This window comes from Myxocyprinus asiaticus, chromosome 5, assembly GCF_019703515.2.
Source record: "Myxocyprinus asiaticus isolate MX2 ecotype Aquarium Trade chromosome 5, UBuf_Myxa_2, whole genome shotgun sequence".
In the NCBI taxonomy this organism is placed as follows: Eukaryota; Metazoa; Chordata; class Actinopteri; order Cypriniformes; family Catostomidae; genus Myxocyprinus; species Myxocyprinus asiaticus.
The window spans coordinates 41,583,777-41,604,218 of NC_059348.1; the positions used below are offsets into that span (position 1 = coordinate 41,583,777).

Genomic DNA, 20,442 nt, shown 5'->3' on the forward strand with positions numbered 1-20,442 from the left:
ACCCAAAAATGAAAATTTGCTGATAATTTACTCACCCTCAGGCCATCCAAGATGTATCTGAGTTTCTTTCTTCGTCAAAACAGAATTTAAGATTTTTAGGATTTCATTTCAGGCCTCCTCCTCTAAACAATGCAAGTGAATGTCCTCCATTATTTGATGGTCCAAAATGCATATTTAGGGTGCATCAAAATAATCAGCACGACTCCAGTCGACAAATAAAGTTCTTCACGCGTCACGTGGACGAGGAGTCAGGAAGCGCGTCATTGTTTACATAGTTTTTTTTTTATTATTATTATTTGGAAATTATTTTTATTTTATATTGTTTTGAAATTGTTTTGGACTGTTTTGGTTTGTGAACAGCGCTTGGTCTGTGCTCTGTGCAAGTTTCTCTTGTAAACAATGACGCGCTTCCTGCCTCCTCCTCCACTTGACGCGTGACATTACCAACGAGCTTACGTCATCCCTCTTACGAGTGCGCGTCACAGAGATGTACAGAAGCGAACATTTGTAGTTAAAAAGTATATAAGTATTGTTTTGTTTCTAAAAATAATCAATTGTTTGCGTTCAGAAAAACTTTATTTGTCGACTGGAGTCGTGTGGATTATTTTGATGCACCCTATATATGCATTTTGGACCATCAAAAAATGGAGGACATTCACTTACATTGTTTAGAGGAAGAGGCCTGAAATAAAATCCTAAAAGTCTTAAATTCTGTTTTGATGAAGAAAGAAACTCAGATACATCTTGAATGGCCTGAGGGTGAGTAAATTATCAGCAAATTTTCATTTTTGGGTGAACTTTTCCTTTAAGATTTTTAGAAAAATTTTGAAGCTCTGTAGGTCCTTATAATGTAGGTAAACAGGTGCCATCAGGTTGCTGGCTATTTGACGGTCCAAAAGGCATATTTAGGCAGCATTAAAGTAATCCACATGACTCCAGTCGATCAGTTAATGTCTTCTGAAGCAAATCGATAGGTTGGTGTAAGAAACAAATCGATAATTGTGTTTACGTAATGTTTCAGAACATTGCTTTCTGCAAAACCCCGGAATAAATAGTTTTCTTAAATGCATGTAAATGTGGTCAAAGTCTTGACATTTATATGGAATGAAAGATATAGAAGCCTCAGCGAAGTCAGATCATGTCCATACAGCAAACTAACAAGGAACTATGATTCTAACCACAGGTAAAGAGCTGTAGTTCCAACCACTGTACTTTGAAATGCTGTTTCCGAATGTTTGTTGGAACTATGGTTTCGGGTAACACCAAATCGTTGAACTATGTCGGTAATGATGGAACTTGCAAGCATAGTTGGCTAACGATGCTTTTGGGAAACATACCCCAAAGCAATGCTTTGAGTGCCACAGAGCCACAGTATTTCCCTCTTTGGGAAGTCAAGCTATGAATGGGTTACTAATAGTTGTTTCTGCTCATTAAACTGGGATAGGACAAAGTATTTAAAAAAATTCAAAGCTTTAAAATTAAAAGAAAAAATCTCACTCGAGCTGATCTTTGTATTTGAGATCGACCTCTTTCTGAGAACTCTCATCTCAGTCTCTCTCTGCTCCTGTTTTCCTAGGTGATGGAGCGTCTGTGTGTGCGCGTGCAGCAGCAGGTGTGTGTTTTGAGAGGAACAGGTGAAGAGGAGGAGCTACAGGCTGCCAGACAGGTCCTCAAGGAGGCCAGGAATTCTCGAGCTGTGAGTGTGTTTATGTACCAACTCACTTTTTATTATTATTATTTTGCCAAATTAAAAAGAAAGAAATGAAAAACAATGAAATAACACAAATGTAAGTATAGAAATCATGTAGTGAGCAAAAATGTTAAATCAAAGCTATCTTTTATTTTAGCTTAGTCCAAGTCTTTGCCTAGGAAACAGATCTACACGCCCTGAGCATTCTCCCAAACAGCTTCATGAGGTGCCACCGGGTGTGCTTTTAAACAATTCTCAGTGGTCCCAAACAGTATTTAGACACTTAAGTTACACTTACAAATGTATGAATGTCTTTGTATTATTCAACAAAATATCAAATCAGTGGCATTCATGTAATGGAAAGATAGCACAAACACACATTTCAAGCCACACATTTCACAACAGCAAATCTTTTAGGTTTCAAATTCTATAACTATATATTGTTCAAAATTAAGACCAAAGGTTTTTGGACTCTTTCTGGCTGTCAAAATGTGTGGAACATGTCCATAGATATGCACTACACCTGTGTGAAAAAAAAAAAAACTGACCTCATACATCCACTACAAATCACCTCACCACAAGTTGGTTAAAGGTAATAAAAAATGGGTTCCTGTGGCTCAACTGTGATAGCTTGGTGCTAGCAACGCCATGATCATTGAAGCATTTCTGGTAGCAGCATTTTCATAATGCAAATCTGTCAATATAAAATGACTAGCATGTACTTTTAGAGTCTAGCTAAAACAGAGCAAGTAAGATATGTGAAAAACTGAAAATAAACAATGAGGTGTCATTACTGGATCCTTTAAATAAGACTCTGAGTGTACCAATATCTTGTTGATGCTGATCGTCTGCTCGAGAGAGGAGATGAAAATCTGTCATAGTTTAGATGCTCATTTTAAATTCTCAGCGGCAAAGTTGGGAGTATTGGATCTCTCCTATTATAATCAATGACACTGTTAACGCTGAAATCACGTGACATGCAGACAACATAAGGTTTTTATTTTTTTATTACTGTTTCTTTCTTCTGCACTAGTTTTTATACTAAGATCTTGGCAGTGCTATACTGCAGATATTGTTGACTTTTGTGTGACAAATTGCTTGTTATGTTTCTCATTTGTAAGTTGCTTTGTGTAAAAGCATCTGCTAAATGACTAAATGTAAATGTAAATGACTTGCAGCTTCATTCATTATATTACATACTAAACTCTGCCTATCAAACTTACTATTAGTTGGCATTAGTTTGTTCACCTACCAGAGATGTGTGCTGCTACATATCCAAGTTGTTATAACTGCACGTATCCAGCCGTCTCACTTCATTGCAGCTGTTCATGCGTCCATTTGTGGTTGTTCTTTTGGTAATCCAAACACTTTAATTTCTGTTAGTTCCAGGCAACCAGGGAGCATCCAGCCACCTAACAACATGATCCAAATTGTAATAATGACATTCTATTACAATCGTATCAACGTTAATAAAGTTAATCATGTTAAAGTCACTATAAATGAAGCACCTCCCGCTGTTGTTTTGAATGAGTTTGACAACTAGTCCTAAATATTCAAGGGACAATGATGTCACTTCCTTAACAGTCCTTGAATTGGTCAAATAAAAATGACTTGACAATTTTTACTTGTCTACAAAACAAATTTCAAGCATTTAAGGATAAGCCTTCAGATCACAAGGTTTTTAAGAAAATGAGAAATATAAACTCAATCAGGTGTGTCCAGACTTTTGACTGGTAGTGTAGACCTCTGGGTGCATTGGAGAATGAGAGCGGGAGAATTTGACAGGTGTCTTTACTGTCCTCTAGCTGTATCCATCTCTGTGTGAGCTAGCCCATGTGTTGTCAGTGGATGGGCCCGTGAGACAGAGGCTGGACTCGTTGGCTGGAGAACTGGCCAAGGCTGCTGATAAAGAATTGCAGGTGATATTTCTCTCCCTCATGCTGCAGGCTAATTTTTATCTGGTTTCTTTTCATAATTGACTCTTGATTTATGAAAGGATTGATTGGATTTATGCAGGTAATCGTGGACTCTATGGTGTCTCTGTGCCGGGAACTGTGTCCACTTTCATGTGCCGCTGCGGAGTGTCTTTCTCCTCCTCTCTCCTCCATCTCTGAGCGTGTGTCCATCCCTCGTTCATCAATCCGCACGGCGCTCATGGAGAGAGCAGCTCAGGATATCAACAGAGCTCTGGAGTAAGACAATAGGGCATGGAGCAGGAATCATATGGGTTAATGGCTCTGAAATCAACAATTTGTCATTAGGAGGGTGAATCGCACCATTGAACCTTTAGCTATGTTGCAATGGATGAGAATTACAGAACAAAAACTGATACCAAAGTCATTTTTATCAAGTCAGTTCACACGGCAGCCATCTTTTAATGCCTCCGGGCAGCATTTTCCAGTCAGCTATCAAGTAGAGAGAAAAACTATCTACTTCAATGGGAAAAGACAGAAATACCCAACACTGTTTTGCAAGCACCAATAAAAAATTTACATAAACTTTGCTACTTTAGCTCAAATCGCTCTAAAAAACTGTGTTTGTGGATTTACTGAGGTTGGTCCAGCTAACATGCATTGCATGCATGCTTTTCAGGAAGGACTGTCGTAAAGACTAGGTAATGTCTTTGTCAATAAGGCAATTGGTTCCTGTTAAGATCCCATCATTCAAAATTAGAGTTTTGTGGCTTTAGCCCATGTCTATTAGCTTTAAAGCCATATACTTGCTAGTGTTAAAAGTTGATTATAGGGATAGTTCACCAAAAAATGAAAATTCTCCCATCATTTACTCAACTTCATGCCATCTAAGATGTGTATGATTTTCTTTCTTCTGCTGAACACAAACAAAGGTTTTTAGAAGAATAGCTCAGCTCTGTAGGTCCATACAATGCAAGTGAATGGTGATCAGACCTTTGTACACATCACATAACAATCCAACAATCACATAAAGGAAACATAAAAGTAATCCATATGACTCCAGTGTTTAAATCTATATCTTCAGAAACAATATAATAGGTGTGGATGAGAAACAGTCTCCACTTTAACTTTTACATCTGAAAAGTCATGTGGTGCCTGTTTAGTTTCACTTCACATCTATTTTAGAGTAAAAAAGGACTTAAATATTGTTCTGTTCCTCACCTACACCTATTATATTGTTTCTGAAGATATAGATTTAACCACTATAGTCATATGGATTGCTTCTGTTTCCTTTATGTGATTTTTGGAGCTACCCTAAGGTCTTATCACCATTCACTTGCATAGTAAGGACCAACAGAGCTGAGATATTTTTCTAAAAAACTTCATTTGTGTTCTGCAGAATAAAGAAAGACACACATATCTGGGATGTCATGAGGGTGAGTATATAATGAGATAATTTTCATGTTTGGGTGAACTATTCCTTAAAACTAACAGTAACAGCTTTGTGCATTTAAAATTGATAGTCTTTCTCATTCTGAAATATGGTCTAAAAAGACTGATGATATCATGTTCTCTAACATGGTCCTTCATTTCTCAAAATTTTTTCCACTTAGGGAGGTGAAACTGTCTGTGGTCTCCTATCTCACCAACTCAATTGTGGACCAGATCCTGCAGGAGCTCTATGCTACACACAAAACCCTGGTACTGCAAACCAATCTCTCTCTCTCTTGTCTTTTCATCCTGAGCGCATGCACATACTGTACATTGCTGTTTCCTGTGCATCTGTTTGTCATCACAGCTCCGGCAAGTTTCGCAGATGAGACGGCTGGAAGACGGGGGAACGGCCAGACGCACGCACAGACACACCGACATACTGGACGTGGTGGAGGATGACTTTGGCATCAGCATAGTGAGTGTGTTAGATGGAGTCACAAAGATCGAGTCACAACAGACTCATCGCTGTGTTTGCTGATATTTACAGTATCTGTTAATATCATGTAACTCGGTGACTTCGTCATCTGCTCGGTTTGCGATGTTCTCACTTTTGTTCTCTCCGCCTGCGCACAGGACACAATCGCTATTAAGAAACGCAGCTCGAGGACCAGACGCATCCGTCCCGTGTCCAACAGACTCAGTGAGTCACACACACACACACACACACATACACATGTTCTGTGGGATGAAATCAGGATAAGAATTCATTTTTTCCTGGATGCTCATTCAGTTTTTAAGTCATGTGTACTTCATATATGGCTTCATGTTTTCCAATACTCATGTACAACTTAAACCCATTCTTTATATCATATTTGAAGCTGTATTTAAATAATTACATTTATTTCATTAGAGATGCTTGCTAAGGCAATTTCTATCATATTCATTTTTCTTCCAGACAAAACATTGTATGTTGAATCTCAAATAAACAGCCTGCCGAAGAGAAGTGCGCAATGACCTTTCAATGTGATCTGACCAGTGGTGTAGCCTAGGGTGGGCAACTTACACACCTAGAATATTTGAGATTATTCTTTGACACTTTGAACTGTTTGAATGTGCCGCTTCTCTGTTGTTAAGGAAAATTTGTTTAAAAAACATTTGGGAGAAAACTTGGCCCATCCATTTTTTATTGAGGCCCACCCAAAAGTAATTTCCTGGCTACGCCCTTGGATCTGACTCACAATTTTTGCCTAGCAGATGAAAAATTTAGAGGTTGTCTCTTTTAAATTGGGCCACTTAGAAACCACTTAGTAGTGCTTTAGCAACAGCCTATTAATGCCATAGCAACCACACAGATTATCCTAGCAACCCCTACCAACACACTGGTGACCATTTAGCACACTGTAGAAACCTCCTAGCAATGCCCTATAAACCACTAACTTCTTAGCATTCACCTACCAACTCAGGGTTGTCGTCAAGGAGTGACATCTGGGAATGTTGTCCCGGGACCTTTGAGGAGGGGGTCCCTCAATGGTTTTCTGTGGTAAAGGCTATTTGTTGGGCCTATGGAACAGGCGGCGCACACATAACATTTTTGTCCCAGGCCCTGTGAATTCTAGTGGCAGCCCTGTAGCAATCAACCTAGCAACTGCATAAAAAGGTCTCCCAACCGTATCTTGGCACTAATATTATCAACTCTTTACCACTCTCCTCCAGGTCTAGGTGACGACCCTAACTCTTCACCTTTAGTCTCCACTCCTCAGACGTCTGCTCCCCTTTCACGCTCGGCATCATGGGAAGGTCTGTCCACCCTTCCTACCCAGGGTTCACCTCTGCGTCATGTGACTCACATCAGACCCCGTCCACCACGAAGGCACAGGGCTGCACATGCTCCCTTTGAGACAGTGAGCAGATTTTGATCTTTTGATTATGTTATTGGTGAGAATGTGTAAGTGGCAGCTACGTGCCATTAAAATAAATAAGTAAATAATAATGTAAAATAAATGTGCAAGAAGGACTTTTTTTCCCACTGAAATGCAGCAGAACACTTTTTTTGCCTGATATTGTGTTCTTGCCCTCTAGTGTTATATTATTCATGTAATTTATGATGATCGATATTTTCTGTGATTCAGTTTAATAGATAAACTTGACAACAACTCAAGTACTAGTTTATTATGTGGGAACTCAATCCCATCAAACTGAATTTGCTTATGTAATTTACCTGTAATCAAATCAAATCTGCCACAGATGCAGAAGTGTTGATGCTTGAAATTCTACCGTAGAGGCGTCCCTTATCATGTTGATCACTGAATTGCTTGTATCCACTGAAGCCTTTTTGTAGCTTCTGTTATTCAATGGATGTTTGCATTATTTAAAGTGCAAAAACATTGCAATGTGGACATTACTTTGACACGTGATGGTACCCCTTCTTTTGACCTCATACTATGACCTGACCACTATAAGTGCTTTTCAACCATCAGCCCGAACAGTTCTGAACACAGTAACGGTTCCAGTTCCACTTGAGCATGGTCCGGTGTGGTACGATTACAAATTTTTAGTGTCCCAGAATTCTCAGCACGGTCAGTCAACTGGTTCTCGGGACAGAGAACCGTGTTGGTGGAATGGCTTTAGTGATGTGATGACTCATCATTGGTCATTTGCTTAGTCAGTCCATTCTAATACTGATTTCACAGCACCACAATGGAAAAAGAAACTATAACCGTTCCAATGAGCTCCGATCGGTATGGAACAGTACTGTTTTGCAACAAGAATCGTTCGCCCCAATTGTGGAAAAACACCTCATGTTATTTTTCAAAAAATACACAAGCTATGAAATACAAATGTAATATCTTGACAGCCATTCAAGCAGCTAACAAGAGGAGGAGGGGGAATGATTTTAATAATTTTTCCTGTCAAATTGGTTACTTTTTCCCGCACCAAATGTTCAGAATTTTGTCTGAACACAGTGCCAGATGTTTTCTGCAGGGACTCTAGAAATAGCAAACATGAAACATCAAAGGCTCTCTCATTTTAAAACACATCTGATCAGTCAAAATTATGTGTTCAAGCCATTTCTTTGTTTTCTCTGTTGAGTTTTTTTTTAATCAAATTAATGGACTGAGATACAATAGATATGCAAAACCCAGATGACGTGATATAGTACCATGAAAGCATCATCCAGTAACACAGTGTTTTAACCAGGTTTAAGTTTTCAGTGCCAAGTAATTTGTCTGTCCGCACTGAAAGTGAAAATACTGCACTAGGCGACACATGGCAATGAAGTTATAAAATTGGCTAAAACTAAAATGTTAGTAATTGATTTTATCACAGTAAAATCATGTTTACACACATATTGTTTACGTAATATGGCTATCCTTTAGAAAAAGTATTTTAACGTTCAAAAATTGTCCCCCATTCACTTCCATTGTAAGTGCCTCACTGGAACCCAAATATTTGCTTTTTTTAAAGAAAAGGAGAGGCAAGTCAAAATACATTTTTTGTGGTAATCAATATTATGCCAGAAATGCTGTTGATTAAGCATAACTTGTATTGAACCCAGAATATTCTTTTATAATAAGATGGGGTGGGGCTTCAGAATGGAAATATGATTTAGTGGAAGAGATTTAACACAATGGTGTAACACAAATGTAAAACAATTGTGTTCTGCAAAGCCCTAGACCTCAAAATTAAAGAAACCATCAACGTCATCATATTTCTCTCCTGTCATCCTACAGCACTGCTCTGAAAATGGTGGAGTATCTCTACTGGATGATGGACTGCCTGACTTCTACACAAAGAGAGTTTTACCAGACAGGTGTGGAATACTTTTGTATAATAATGAAATCTATGTTAATGTCACAAAGTTTCCCTTTTAAAAGTTTGAAAGGATGTTGGCATATTTGGACGTTATCTTATCTCTGACACCCTGACTTTCTGTCCTGCAGTCAGCTGTCCTCCCACCATCACGCTCAGGCTCTGAGGAGAAAGAAGAGACGCAGTGTGCTGTCAATCTTTTCTGGGTTCAGAAAGAACAGAAACTCTACCATACCTTATCAGGAGCCAGATCCTACAGGAAGGGGCGGGGCCTGTGGGGACGAATGTCGCACTAAGTAAATCATTCATATGTGATTTCTTTTTCTTAGCGCTGTGTAAAAATGCTTTTACCTTTACTGAATAATTTTTTTTTTTTTTTTTTTTTTTCCGTTGTTTGTTTGCCAGTCATAAATTTTATATGGTTGTTTGCGTTTACATTTTGTGCTCTGTACAAATGTCCTATAATGTTTGAAGTATACACATGTAGTGTAATCACTTGTACGTCCCAGACAACATCAAAAGCCTACTTACCTGTAAATAATCCTTTATGCTAAAACAAACATTTTAAACTTGCTGGATATATGAGCCTATAAAAGAAACTAACTGTCTGAATGTCCGATTGAAAAATTAGGAGAATCTCATATATATTCACAAGAGACACATTTGAGATGCATGTTACAACCCAATGTAATTGGAGGTCTTTCTCACCTGACAACTTGTTATCGAATTACACAAAATGGGTATTAAAGGGAAAGTTCACCCAAAAATGAAAATTGTCTTATCATTTACTCGACCTTTCTGTATGTCATCCCAGATGTCTTTGACTTTATTTCTTCTGTAGAACACAAATAATTATTTTTTGAAGAATATCTCAGCTCTGTTGGTCCTCACAATGCAAGTGAAGGGTTACCTGAACTTTGAAGTATAAAAGTAATCCATAACACTCCAGTTGTTAAATCCAAATCTTTAGAAGCAGTATGATAGGTGTGGGTGAGAAACAGATCAATATTTATGTCCTTTTGTTACTTAAAATTTCCACCTTTGATCAGATACGACCTGTAGGTGGCAATATGCATGAAGAATGTGAATCGTCAAAAAACAAAAGAAGAATGTGTAAGTGAAAGTGGAGATTTATAGTAAAAAAAAGGACTTAAAATGAATTTGTTTCTCACCCACACCTATCATATCACTTCAGAAGATATGGCTTAAACTACTGGAGTCTTATGGATTAGTTTTATGTTGCCTTTTTTTTTTTTTTTTTTTTTTTTGAGATTTAAAGGGCACCCATTCACTTGCATTGTACGGACCTACAGAGCTGAGATATTCTTCAAAAATCTTCATTTGTGTTCTGCAGAAGAAAGAAAGTCATACATAAAAATCTAGGATGGAATGAGGGTGAGTAAATGATGAGAGAATTTTCTTTTTTGGGTGAACTATCCCTTTAATACCAGATGTAAACATGGCCATTATAAGTCAAAGTCTTTTATCTCTCTCTGTTTCTCTTTTGCTCTCTCAGTATTGCCACTGAGAATGTGTACTCCTTGACTCAGCACCCAAAGGATCGTGGAAGATTAGACCCAGGCACTGAGGGCACTAATGGGAGGCTGGTGGGGCAGGGTGTGCAGAGGACCCCTCAGCTATCAGGACGGCCCATTCAGGGTATACCCCTTCCTGGCAAGATGGGGATAAGTCCTTCATGTTTCACACAGAGACAGGTAAACTCTGCCACATTACATCATCCTTCATTCACATAATTAGTACAACCTAAGAGCACTAGTATCACTGATACTATCGTGTCAAATTAGGATTAAGGATTTAAACAAACCTTGGGGTTGGGCTTTTTTGAATTTGGCTAGTAAGCAAGTACCCAGAACACCATAGCAACCATGTAGGAATGGCCTGGAATGCCACATTTTCTTCCTAAAATGTGAAAATGTAGTTCTTATATTATTATTCCTTTTTTGCACAAAATATATTTTATGGATCGGGAAGTGTTTAGGACAGAAGGAAATTAGTATTTTGATTAGTAGTAATGTAATGCCGATCTTTATTGTTAGCATCGCTTGTTTTTGAGCTATTAGGAAAACTACAGTAAATATGGGTTTCATGAACATAATAAAAATCTGACCACATTCTCTTTCTCTGTTCCCTACAGTCTCCTGATTACAGCGAGGTGTTCGGCTCTTCTGAGGAGATTGGATATACTGAACATGAGATGGACCGACACTCTGATATTGTGGCTAAAGCGCACACATCATGTACAGACAGACAGACAGAATCAGGGAGACAAGAGTCGCAGTCAGACAGCCACAGAAAGACAGAGAGTGTAACTGACTTTCAGCAGCTGGAAACTAGAAAAATACTTGAACCACCTCCCCAGAACACCAAACCAAGCCTGGCGAAGATACGACAACTCCATCTGGAGGAGAGCTCTGGTACTTCATCTATTCTCATCGCTTTAGTTAGTAGGCAAAGAATGTTAAGAATGGCATACTTCATACTTTGGCAGAAATAGTAATAGTATGGTAGTATGCAATTCCAAACTCAGCCATATAGTTCCTTAGGATGATTTATTTAAAGGAATAATTCACCCAAAATTTGAAATTCTTTCATCATTTACTCATTTATAATATCTCAGCTCTGTAGGTCCATACAATGCAAATGAATGGTGACCAAGACTTTGAATCTCCAAAAAGAACATAAAGGCAGCATAAAAGTAATTCATAAGACTCCAGTGGTTTAATCCATGGCTCTTTTTTAACTTTTTAATTTTTCCACTGTACATCTTGCCATTGCAGGTTCTGGGCACGATCATGATTTCAAGCTTGATTACACTTACTAGCGCTCGACATGTACGCAGAGAGCTAGTTGGCGCTAGGAAGTGTAATCAAGCTTGAAATCATGATCGTGCCCAGAGACTGCAATTGCGAGATGTACAGTGAAAAAGGAGTTACATTTTGGTCTGTTCTACCCCAAAACTGATTGGATCACTTTAGAAGACATTGATTAAACCACTGGAGTCATATGAATTACTTTTGTGCTGCCTTAATGTGCTTTTTGAAGCTTTAAAGTCTTGGTCACAATTCACTTGCTCTGTATGGACCTACATAGGTGAGATAAAAGAAAGAAGAATGTCATACACATCTGGGATGGCATGAGGATGAGTAAATTAGAGAATTTTAATTTTGGGGGGAACGATTCCTTTAAATGAGGATCATTTAGTCATAACTTAAAAGTGTTCCCATCCTGCCCTGCATTTATTTTATTTTGTTTTTTTCTGCATCTTCTTTTTGTAGTGAAACTTTTCTTACATTTTTCAGTTGTTTATCATTGAGTTTTTGCTTGAATTTGAGAGCTTCACAAACGATTTTGATTTTGGTTCAACCGAATCATTAAAATGAACCAGTTCAAAGGGACTGTAGACAATAGAGTTTGTTATGGCATGTGACCAAATCTTTTTTCCTGTTTTTTTTTGTTTTGTTTTTTCACCAAAGTGATTTTAAAGGGATAGTTCGTCCAAAAATGAAAATCACCCTCATGTTGTTCCAAACCTGTAAGATATTCTATGTTACTGTATGTGGAAAACATACAGATGTTAGGCAGTAAGTTAGGGACTGATACCTTCATTGTATGGAACATATACTGTATGTAGTGAAAGTGAATGGTGACTAAGGCTAACATTCTGCCTAACTTCTCTTTTTGTGTTCTTCAGAAGAAAGTGGTATGGGTTTGAAACAATTTTTACATTACTGGGGAGAAATCTCTCTGTGACACAATTCTCTGTCCATAGATAAATCTACTGAAGATTGTGGAGAACAGAGAGAAAGGGATGAGGAACAAGAAGAGAGGAGAGGTGGACAAGAGCAGAAAGACCTAAAACCAGAAGGACAGAATCCACCTATCCCTGAAAAGGTGTGTGCTTTGTAGCATGCCTTTAATTGTAAATGAGAGCGTGACTAAACGAGAGCGTGACGTTCTAAAACCTAGTGAGCTGCATTGTTACCTTCAGCCTACATAGGCAGCTGTCTCTCAATTCTGAGAATCCTCATTGAAATGGAACCTTGTAAGTGACTGATTAGGAATGCTCTACAATTCAGTCTGGGGTTGCCTTCACCATAAAGAATACATATGATGCTGGCCAAAATGAGGTACCTTACTCATTAGGTTTTGGAACAGAGCATGTGTGTGAGCTCAGAATGTTGATGATTATTGAGTGGGAGTGTGTCCTTGTACTCATAGCAAAGATGTATCATTAAAACAGATTTTGATTATGTCATTACTTCCAGCCATGTTATTATTCACCTCACATGTCTCCCATTGGCCCCCCACCACATGACGTGGCCAATGAGAATCAGCCACCACCTGCTCCACCCACCTCTGCTAAGCCTGTGTTTCATTCTGCTTCAGTTGATTCTGCTGTACTTCAAGGTAATCCAGGGACAACGTATGAGAAAAATTATTGTATTTATGTAGTACTGGTAGTCAAGGGTGCACATATACAACTCATTGGTGTGCAATACACAGAGAAATCACAGACTTTTTTTGTTTAAATGTTTGCATTTATATATATTAAATGCATATACAGTAAAGCCAACAAAAAGACATGCATTTAAACAATGAAAAAACAAAAAGAACAATTTTAGACAATAATAACAATAATAACTGAAAACAATATTTTATATTGTCATAAGAATATTTGTATATTGTTATAAGAATATTGTATGTCATTTATATATTTTTTTAACAAATTGATGTATTTTTTTTATAAAGATTTAAGATAATATTACATTTTAGATCACATGCTATCTAATCGACACCCGAGATCAAGTATAATAAATGAGGTTGAAAATAGGTTTGTTGCAATGATGATGATGATGATGATGATGATTGTATGGTGGTGGTCAGGTGAAGAGATCAAGAGCAGCCCTGGAGGTCCCATGAATCCACACAGAAACAGGAAGTCAAACTCATGTGACACAGGTACACACTTTCAAAGGGAGTCTTCCGAGCATGTGATGAGAGTCTGTGTGAATTCATCATCTAATGCTGTAGCACGCATTCATCTATAATCCTCCAATACTCATAACTTTACAGTGTGATCCTCATATAGGTCCTCCACCTCCCTCTGTTTGTGCCCCTGTATTTTCCTGTAGGTATGGAACAAGACACCCGCTGTGATCTGGAAAGATCCGCAGATCGCAAACCCCCTGTGAAAAAACCTAGACTCCCTCCAAAGCGAAATAAATCTTTGGATTTCCCCGGTACTGTGTAAATGTATATGTGTGTGTACGTGTGCATCTGCAAACATCCCCTTTGAATTCTCCTTCAAAGATTTTGGTAGTTTTATTGGATAGTCTGAACAGCTGTTCAGTAATTAAAAAATCTTTTACTGTGTTACATGTGAATGTTTTATCAGAATCAGCTTTATTGCCAAGTATGCTTACACATACAAGGAATTTGTCTTGGTGACAGGAGCTTCCAGTGTACAACAATACAAAAACAGCAGCAAGACATAGATAATAATAAAAAATAAAAATGTATTATACACATACGTACAGACACACACATACATACATACACACATACACATGGGTAGTGCAAATCTAACACAATCTGTTATGTACAGTGCAAATACAAATCTGTTATGTACAGTGCAAATGTTGTTTTTTTTTTTATAAATATAAGAAAGACTAAACTGTGTATTGCACATAGTTATTGCTTAATAGGGCAATTTAACTGTTCATGAGATGGATAGCCTGAGGGAAAAAACTGTTCCTGTGCCTGACGGTTCTGGTGCTCAGAGCTCTGAAGCGTCGGCCAGAAGGCAACAGTTCAAAAAGGTAGTGGGCAGGGTGAGTGGGGTCCAGAGTGACTTTTCCAGCCTTTTTCCTCACTCTGGAAGTGTATAGTTCTTGAAGGGATGGCAGGGGGCAACCAATAATCCTCTCAGCAGTCTGAACTATCCTTTGTAGTCTTCTAATAAATGATTTTGTAGCTGAACCAAACCAGACAGTTATTGATGTGCAGAGGACCGACTCAATGACTGCTGAGTAAAACTGTATACTGGTTGAATTTCCTCAGCTGGCGAAGGAAGTACAACCTCTGCTGGGCCTTTTTCACAATGGAGTCAATGTGTGTCTCCCACTTCAGGTCCTGTGAGATGGTAGTGCCCAGGAACCTGAATGACTCCACTGCTGCCACAGTGCTGTTTAGAATGGTGAGGGGGGTCAGTGTTGGGGTGTTTCTCCTATAGTCCACAATGATCTCCACCATTTTGAGCATGTTCAGCTCAAGGATGTTTTGATTGCACCAGACACCCAGCTGTTCAACCTCCCTTCTGTATGCAGACTCATCGTCATCTCGGATGAGGCCGATGACAGTGGTGTCGTCTGCAAACTTCAGGAGCTTGACAGAGGGGTCCTTGGCGATGCAGTCATTGGCGTAGAGAGAGAAGAGTAGTGGGGAGAGCACACATCCCTGGGGGGAACCAGTGCTGATTGTACAGGTGCTTGAAGTGAGTTTCCCCTGTTTCACAAGCTGCTGCCTGTCCATCAGAAAGCTGGCAATCCACTAACAGATAGACATGGGAACAGAGAGTTGGTGTAATTTATTCCGGAGAATAGCTGGGATGATGGTGTTGAAAGCCGAACTGAAGTCCACAAAAGATCCTTGCATATGTCCCTGGTCTGTCCAGATATTGCAGAATATGATGCAATCCTTTGTTGACTGCATCATCCACAGACCTGTATGCTAGATAAGCAAATTGAAGGGGATCTAGAAAGGGTCCCGTGATGTTCTTCAGGTGGGCCAACACCAGTCTCTCAAATTATTTCATGACCACAGACGTCAGGGCGACAGATCTGTAGTTATTAAGTCCTGTGATTTTTGGTTTCTTTGGGACAGGAATAATTATTGAGCGTTTGAAGCAGCATGGGACTTCACACTGCTCCAGTGATCTTTTGAAGATCTGTGTGAAGATGGGGGCCAGGTGGTTAGCACAGGATCGAAGACACGCTGCTAAGACGCCATCTGGGCCTGAAGCCTTCCTCGTCTTTTGTTTCCAAAAGACGCGGCTCACATCATCTTCACAGATCTTAAGTGCAGGTTGAGTAGCAGGAGGGGGGTTGCAGGAGGTGTTGGTGTTTGTGTGAAGTGAAGGTCAGAGTGGGTGTGGGGTGTGAGATTGGGCCTTTCAAATCTGCAGTAGAACACAATCAGGCCGTTATCCAGTTGTTGGTTCCCTACAGGGTTGGGGGTAGGAGTCCTGTAATTTGTGAGTTGTTTCATGCCACTCCACACTGATGCAGGGTCGTTAGCTGAAAACTTGTTTTTCGGCTTCTCAGAGTATCTTCTTTTAGCCACTCTGATTTCCCCTGTTCAGTGTGTTCCTGGCCTGATTGTACAAGACTTTATCCCCACCCCTGTAAGCGTCCTATTTGGCCTGACGAAGCTGCCTGAGCTCTGCTGTAAACCACGGTTTGTCATTGTTGAACTTTAAATATGTCCTAGTAGGAATGCACATAACCTCACAGAAACTGATATATGATGTAACAGTATCTGTGAGCTCATCCAGGTCTGTGGCTGCAGCCACAAAAACACTCCAATCTGTGCAATCGAAGCAGGCTTGTAGTTCCCGCTCTGCTTCATTGGTCCATCTCTTTACAGTCCTTACTACTGGCTTGGTTGATTTTAATTTCTGCCTGTAGGTTGGAAGAAGATGAACCAGACAGTGATCAGAGCTGCTCTAGGGACAGAGCGATATGCATCCTTTATGATCCAGTATGTTCCTGTTTCTGGTGGGGCATGTGATGTGCTGTTTGTATTTGGGCAGTTCACGTGTGAGATTTGCTTTGTTAAAATCCCCAAGAATAATAATAACTGAGTCCGGGTATTGTTGTTCCATGTCTGTGATTTGATCAGTCTGCTGTTGCAGCGCTGTGTTCAAACACGAGTCTGGTGCGATATACACACTCACCAGAATAAACGAGGAAAACTCCCGCGGAGAGTAGAAAGGCTTACAATTAATAAAGAGCACTTCCAAATTAGGACAGCACATCCTCTTTAACGTTGTTACATCTGTACACCAACTTTCATTGATATAAAAGCATGTTCCACCGCCTCTCGTTTTCCTCGTTAATTCCGTGATGCGATCCGCACGGAACAATTGGAAGCCCGGCAGATGTAACACGCTGTCCGGAATGGCTTCACTCAGCCAGGTTTCTGTGAAGCACAAGGCAGCAGAGGTTGAAAAGTCCTTGTTTGTGCGGGTGAGGAGATGTAGTTCGTCCGTTTTGTTAGGAAGAGAGCGGAGATTCGCTAAGTGAATACTCGGCAGCGTTGTTCGAAATCCGTGCCGATGGAGTTTGACCAGCGCACTGGCTCGTCTCCCTCGCCTGCGTCTCTTGAACAGCAGAGCTGCACCTCCAACTAAAATGTCTAGCAAAACATCTGAATATTTGAAAACCGGGAAAAGATTGTCTGGTATATGCTGTCGAATGTTCAGCAGTTCGTCTCTGTTAAAACTGACTGGAAAAAGATTACTAAACACAGGACAAACAAACAAAAACAACAAAAGAACTGAGGAGCTCCACACCGAGGCAGCCATCCGCGGTGCCATCATTACATATCTCACGGAGTGTGTAAGCATACACCTGTCTGTGTTTGTGTGTGTGGGTCAGGTTTTGTCTTCATTGTGGGGACCAGCTAACGGTCCCCTCTGAGTAAACAATTTAAAGTATAGTTCACCCAAAAAAAAAAAAACAATTCTGACATTATTTTCTCACCATTGTCGTTCCAAACCCATATGACTTTCTTTCTTCTGTGGAACACAAAAGGTGATTTTTTAAAAAGAAAATCCTGGCCAATCTTTTTCATATAATGAAAGTGAATGAAGATTGACCTTTAACTAAGCCAGATTAGTAAACAGGTAACGTAAGTAGACCGTCATTCTCTTCTCTCTCTCTCTCTTTTCCTCTCTCTCTCCCTCTCTGAATCTCTGCAGGTCATCAGAGTTCGGAGCCAAGCAACGCTGAAGTATCCTGACAACCATTTGAGCCAAAGCTCTGTGAAAGCAGCGGGTCATTGTGATGCTGAAAGGATACAGAGGGAGAGGAAGAGAGAAAGACACGATCAATAGATGAATTTGCATCTTGATGAAAATTCATAAAGAGAGGAAAAAATTCATAAAGACGCTTGCTTTCAGCTCTCAGTCAGTGTCATATTGTCATTTTATCACTCTAACCGACCCACACACACATACACACATATTCTTGCTTACTCAAGTGAGTTGTTTTGCTTTCCCTCAAGATCCTGCACTACTTAATCAATTTTTACTTAACCATCTTTCCTAACCTTCTCCACATATAGGGATAGTTCACTCACTTAAAAATGAAAATTATGTCATATTTAAAAAGTGATGTCTCACCCTCCTGTCATTCCAAACCAGTATGACTTTCTTTCTGCTGTGGAATGCAAAAGGAGAGTTTTTGAAGAATGTTCATGCTTCTTTTTTCCATATAATGAAAGCAGATGAGGACTTGGGCTGTCAAGCTCCAAACAAACAAACAAAAAACAAAAAAACATAAAAGCATCATAAAGTAGTCCATATGACTAACGCACTGTATTACAAATCTTCTGAAGCCATTTAATAGATTTGTGTAAGGAGCAGACTGAAATTTAAGCCATGGTCACTTTTCGCCTTCATTGAATGGAAAAGAGCAGCTTGGACATTCTACTATAAAAACAACTTTTATTTTCCATGGAGGAGGGAAAGCCATACGGGTTTCGAAAGACACGTAGGTGAGTAAATGATGACAGAACTTTGATTTGTGGATAAACTGCCCCTTTAACTATCATTTCTTTATTTCTGTCTCTCTCCCTCTCTCCCTCCGAGTCTGCTGACAATCTTTGACATAACAGAATTTTGCTATTTATCTTTAAAATGATAGAATGATATTTTGTAAAGCATAATATAGAAACAGAACAAATATTTGCACTAATCATCGCTTGAATTCTTGTTCCATTCAGTGAAGGTATCTCACCCCTGTCCAACATTACCGTGTGAAGTTTTGTAATGTACGACTGACTTATTCTTACTGTTTTTGTCTACATGACCAATATCATTAGCAGTATTACTGTTGTCATGATCGAGCATTGTTTATGCAACTGGATAAATGTTTTAAGAGTTTGCCGACCCTAAATAAGCTTTATTTTCTACGCAATGTGATTGAATGAATAAAAAAATTAATATTACACGTGCTTTTGTTCCTTTTTACCATATGTGGTGCATTTTATTGACAGGTCTCTGAAATATGAGGTCTTAGGGTCAGTACCTTTTCAAAAAAGTATTACCATGTAATACCATGGTAGGCTACTTTGATATGTATATACCAGGGTGATGAATGGTTTTCATATTCATGTACCATGGTATTTACATTGTACTTAAAGATCTAAAAGAATACCATTGTACATATACAAAACAGCATGGTAATACCATGATACTTTCTGGTACTGCTTTTAGTGGAGAAACAACTGGGGAATTTGACTGAAAACATTATTAAAGACATATTTAAATTGCCTTGCATGTGAAGGCTGTGTTAATGTGTTACAAAGGGAAATTAATTACTCATGAACTCATTAACTTTATGCTATGATAATTTTTCAGACAAGTAAAGGTGCAGAACTGAGTGTCAGATGCCACTTCGTTAATTGCTTTTTAGTGGCACAGGAGGGCAGTAGAGTCCTAAAGCCAAGCAAACATCTTGCTATTGAAGAGCAATTTTCTAACAGAGATTAAGGAATTTATTGTGTGTGACTGGCGTTGAGAAAACAGTCTCTAAAGAGAACTGTCTTTTCATTCCATTGTATTACTTTGTGAGGCTATTTATTCCACTAAATTACCTCTTTGAATAGAAAAAGAAGGTACATTTAAAGTTAGAAATCACTGATTGCAATCACTGCGAATTATGAAAAGGTATGAATATTTTCATTAAGATTCATTTGATCGATCCAAAAGAAAATGACACAGAATAATGACATTAGGAATATGGTAAAACTCTCAGTCTACCAGAGAAAATTTGTATTGCTCAGAGAGGTTGCACTTTCATAGCTCAGGAGACTTTCTGGGATGTTCCAGGTTCAGTACAATTTTAATTAAATCGACAGCATTTCTGGCATAATGTTTTTACCACTAAATAATTTTGACTTGTCAGAATAGACAGAAAAGAAATTAGATGGATTGGAAGTGGATGGGGCCTGTCCTTAAATGTTAAAATACACACAGAAGTCAGTGTGTAAAGTCAAAGTTTCAAATGTCTTGCCAAAAGATTTTAATATTATATGTTTTAACATGAGTTTAGTGTAATAAAATTTCATTTTAAAACATAATTTAATGATTATTTTGTGAAAATATTGTGAAAAAAATCACATACTGGGATCACAGGGCTTAGGGTTGCATGGTCATGGCAACAAAGTTGTAATGTTGGATATAGCATTATACATATAAGGATAGTAGTGATTTAATCACACTAAAATCATGTTAACACATATAATGTTTACATCTCATGGCTGTACTTTTTAAAAACTGTGTGTATTTTA

General features: G+C 38.8%; 1 protein-coding gene across 3 annotated transcripts in view; it reads left to right on the top strand.

Moving 5' to 3' along the window:
- LOC127441417 (capping protein, Arp2/3 and myosin-I linker protein 3-like) overlaps window positions 1-19,164 on the top strand; it is a 99,395-nt gene extending 80,231 nt beyond the window's left edge. The window contains exons 25-40 of one of the 3 annotated variants that reach the window (XM_051698815.1): window positions 1,577-1,696; window positions 3,496-3,609; window positions 3,707-3,882; window positions 5,217-5,304; window positions 5,402-5,512; window positions 5,671-5,737; window positions 6,751-6,938; window positions 8,769-8,848; window positions 8,979-9,143; window positions 10,364-10,562; window positions 11,003-11,282; window positions 12,638-12,759; window positions 13,134-13,275; window positions 13,753-13,827; window positions 14,001-14,133; window positions 17,849-19,164. In XM_051698815.1, coding sequence (XP_051554775.1) covers window positions 1,577-1,696; window positions 3,496-3,609; window positions 3,707-3,882; window positions 5,217-5,304; window positions 5,402-5,512; window positions 5,671-5,737; window positions 6,751-6,938; window positions 8,769-8,848; window positions 8,979-9,143; window positions 10,364-10,562; window positions 11,003-11,282; window positions 12,638-12,759; window positions 13,134-13,275; window positions 13,753-13,827; window positions 14,001-14,119 — 2,046 coding nt within the window. In that variant the 3' untranslated portion in view covers window positions 14,120-14,133; window positions 17,849-19,164. The remainder of the gene's footprint in view (window positions 1-1,576; window positions 1,697-3,495; window positions 3,610-3,706; window positions 3,883-5,216; window positions 5,305-5,401; window positions 5,513-5,670; window positions 5,738-6,750; window positions 6,939-8,768; window positions 8,849-8,978; window positions 9,144-10,363; window positions 10,563-11,002; window positions 11,283-12,637; window positions 12,760-13,133; window positions 13,276-13,752; window positions 13,828-14,000; window positions 14,134-17,848) is intronic. The other 2 variants (XM_051698813.1, XM_051698816.1) reach the window with 2 other exon arrangements.
- Window positions 19,165-20,442: the final 1,278 nt, after the last annotated feature.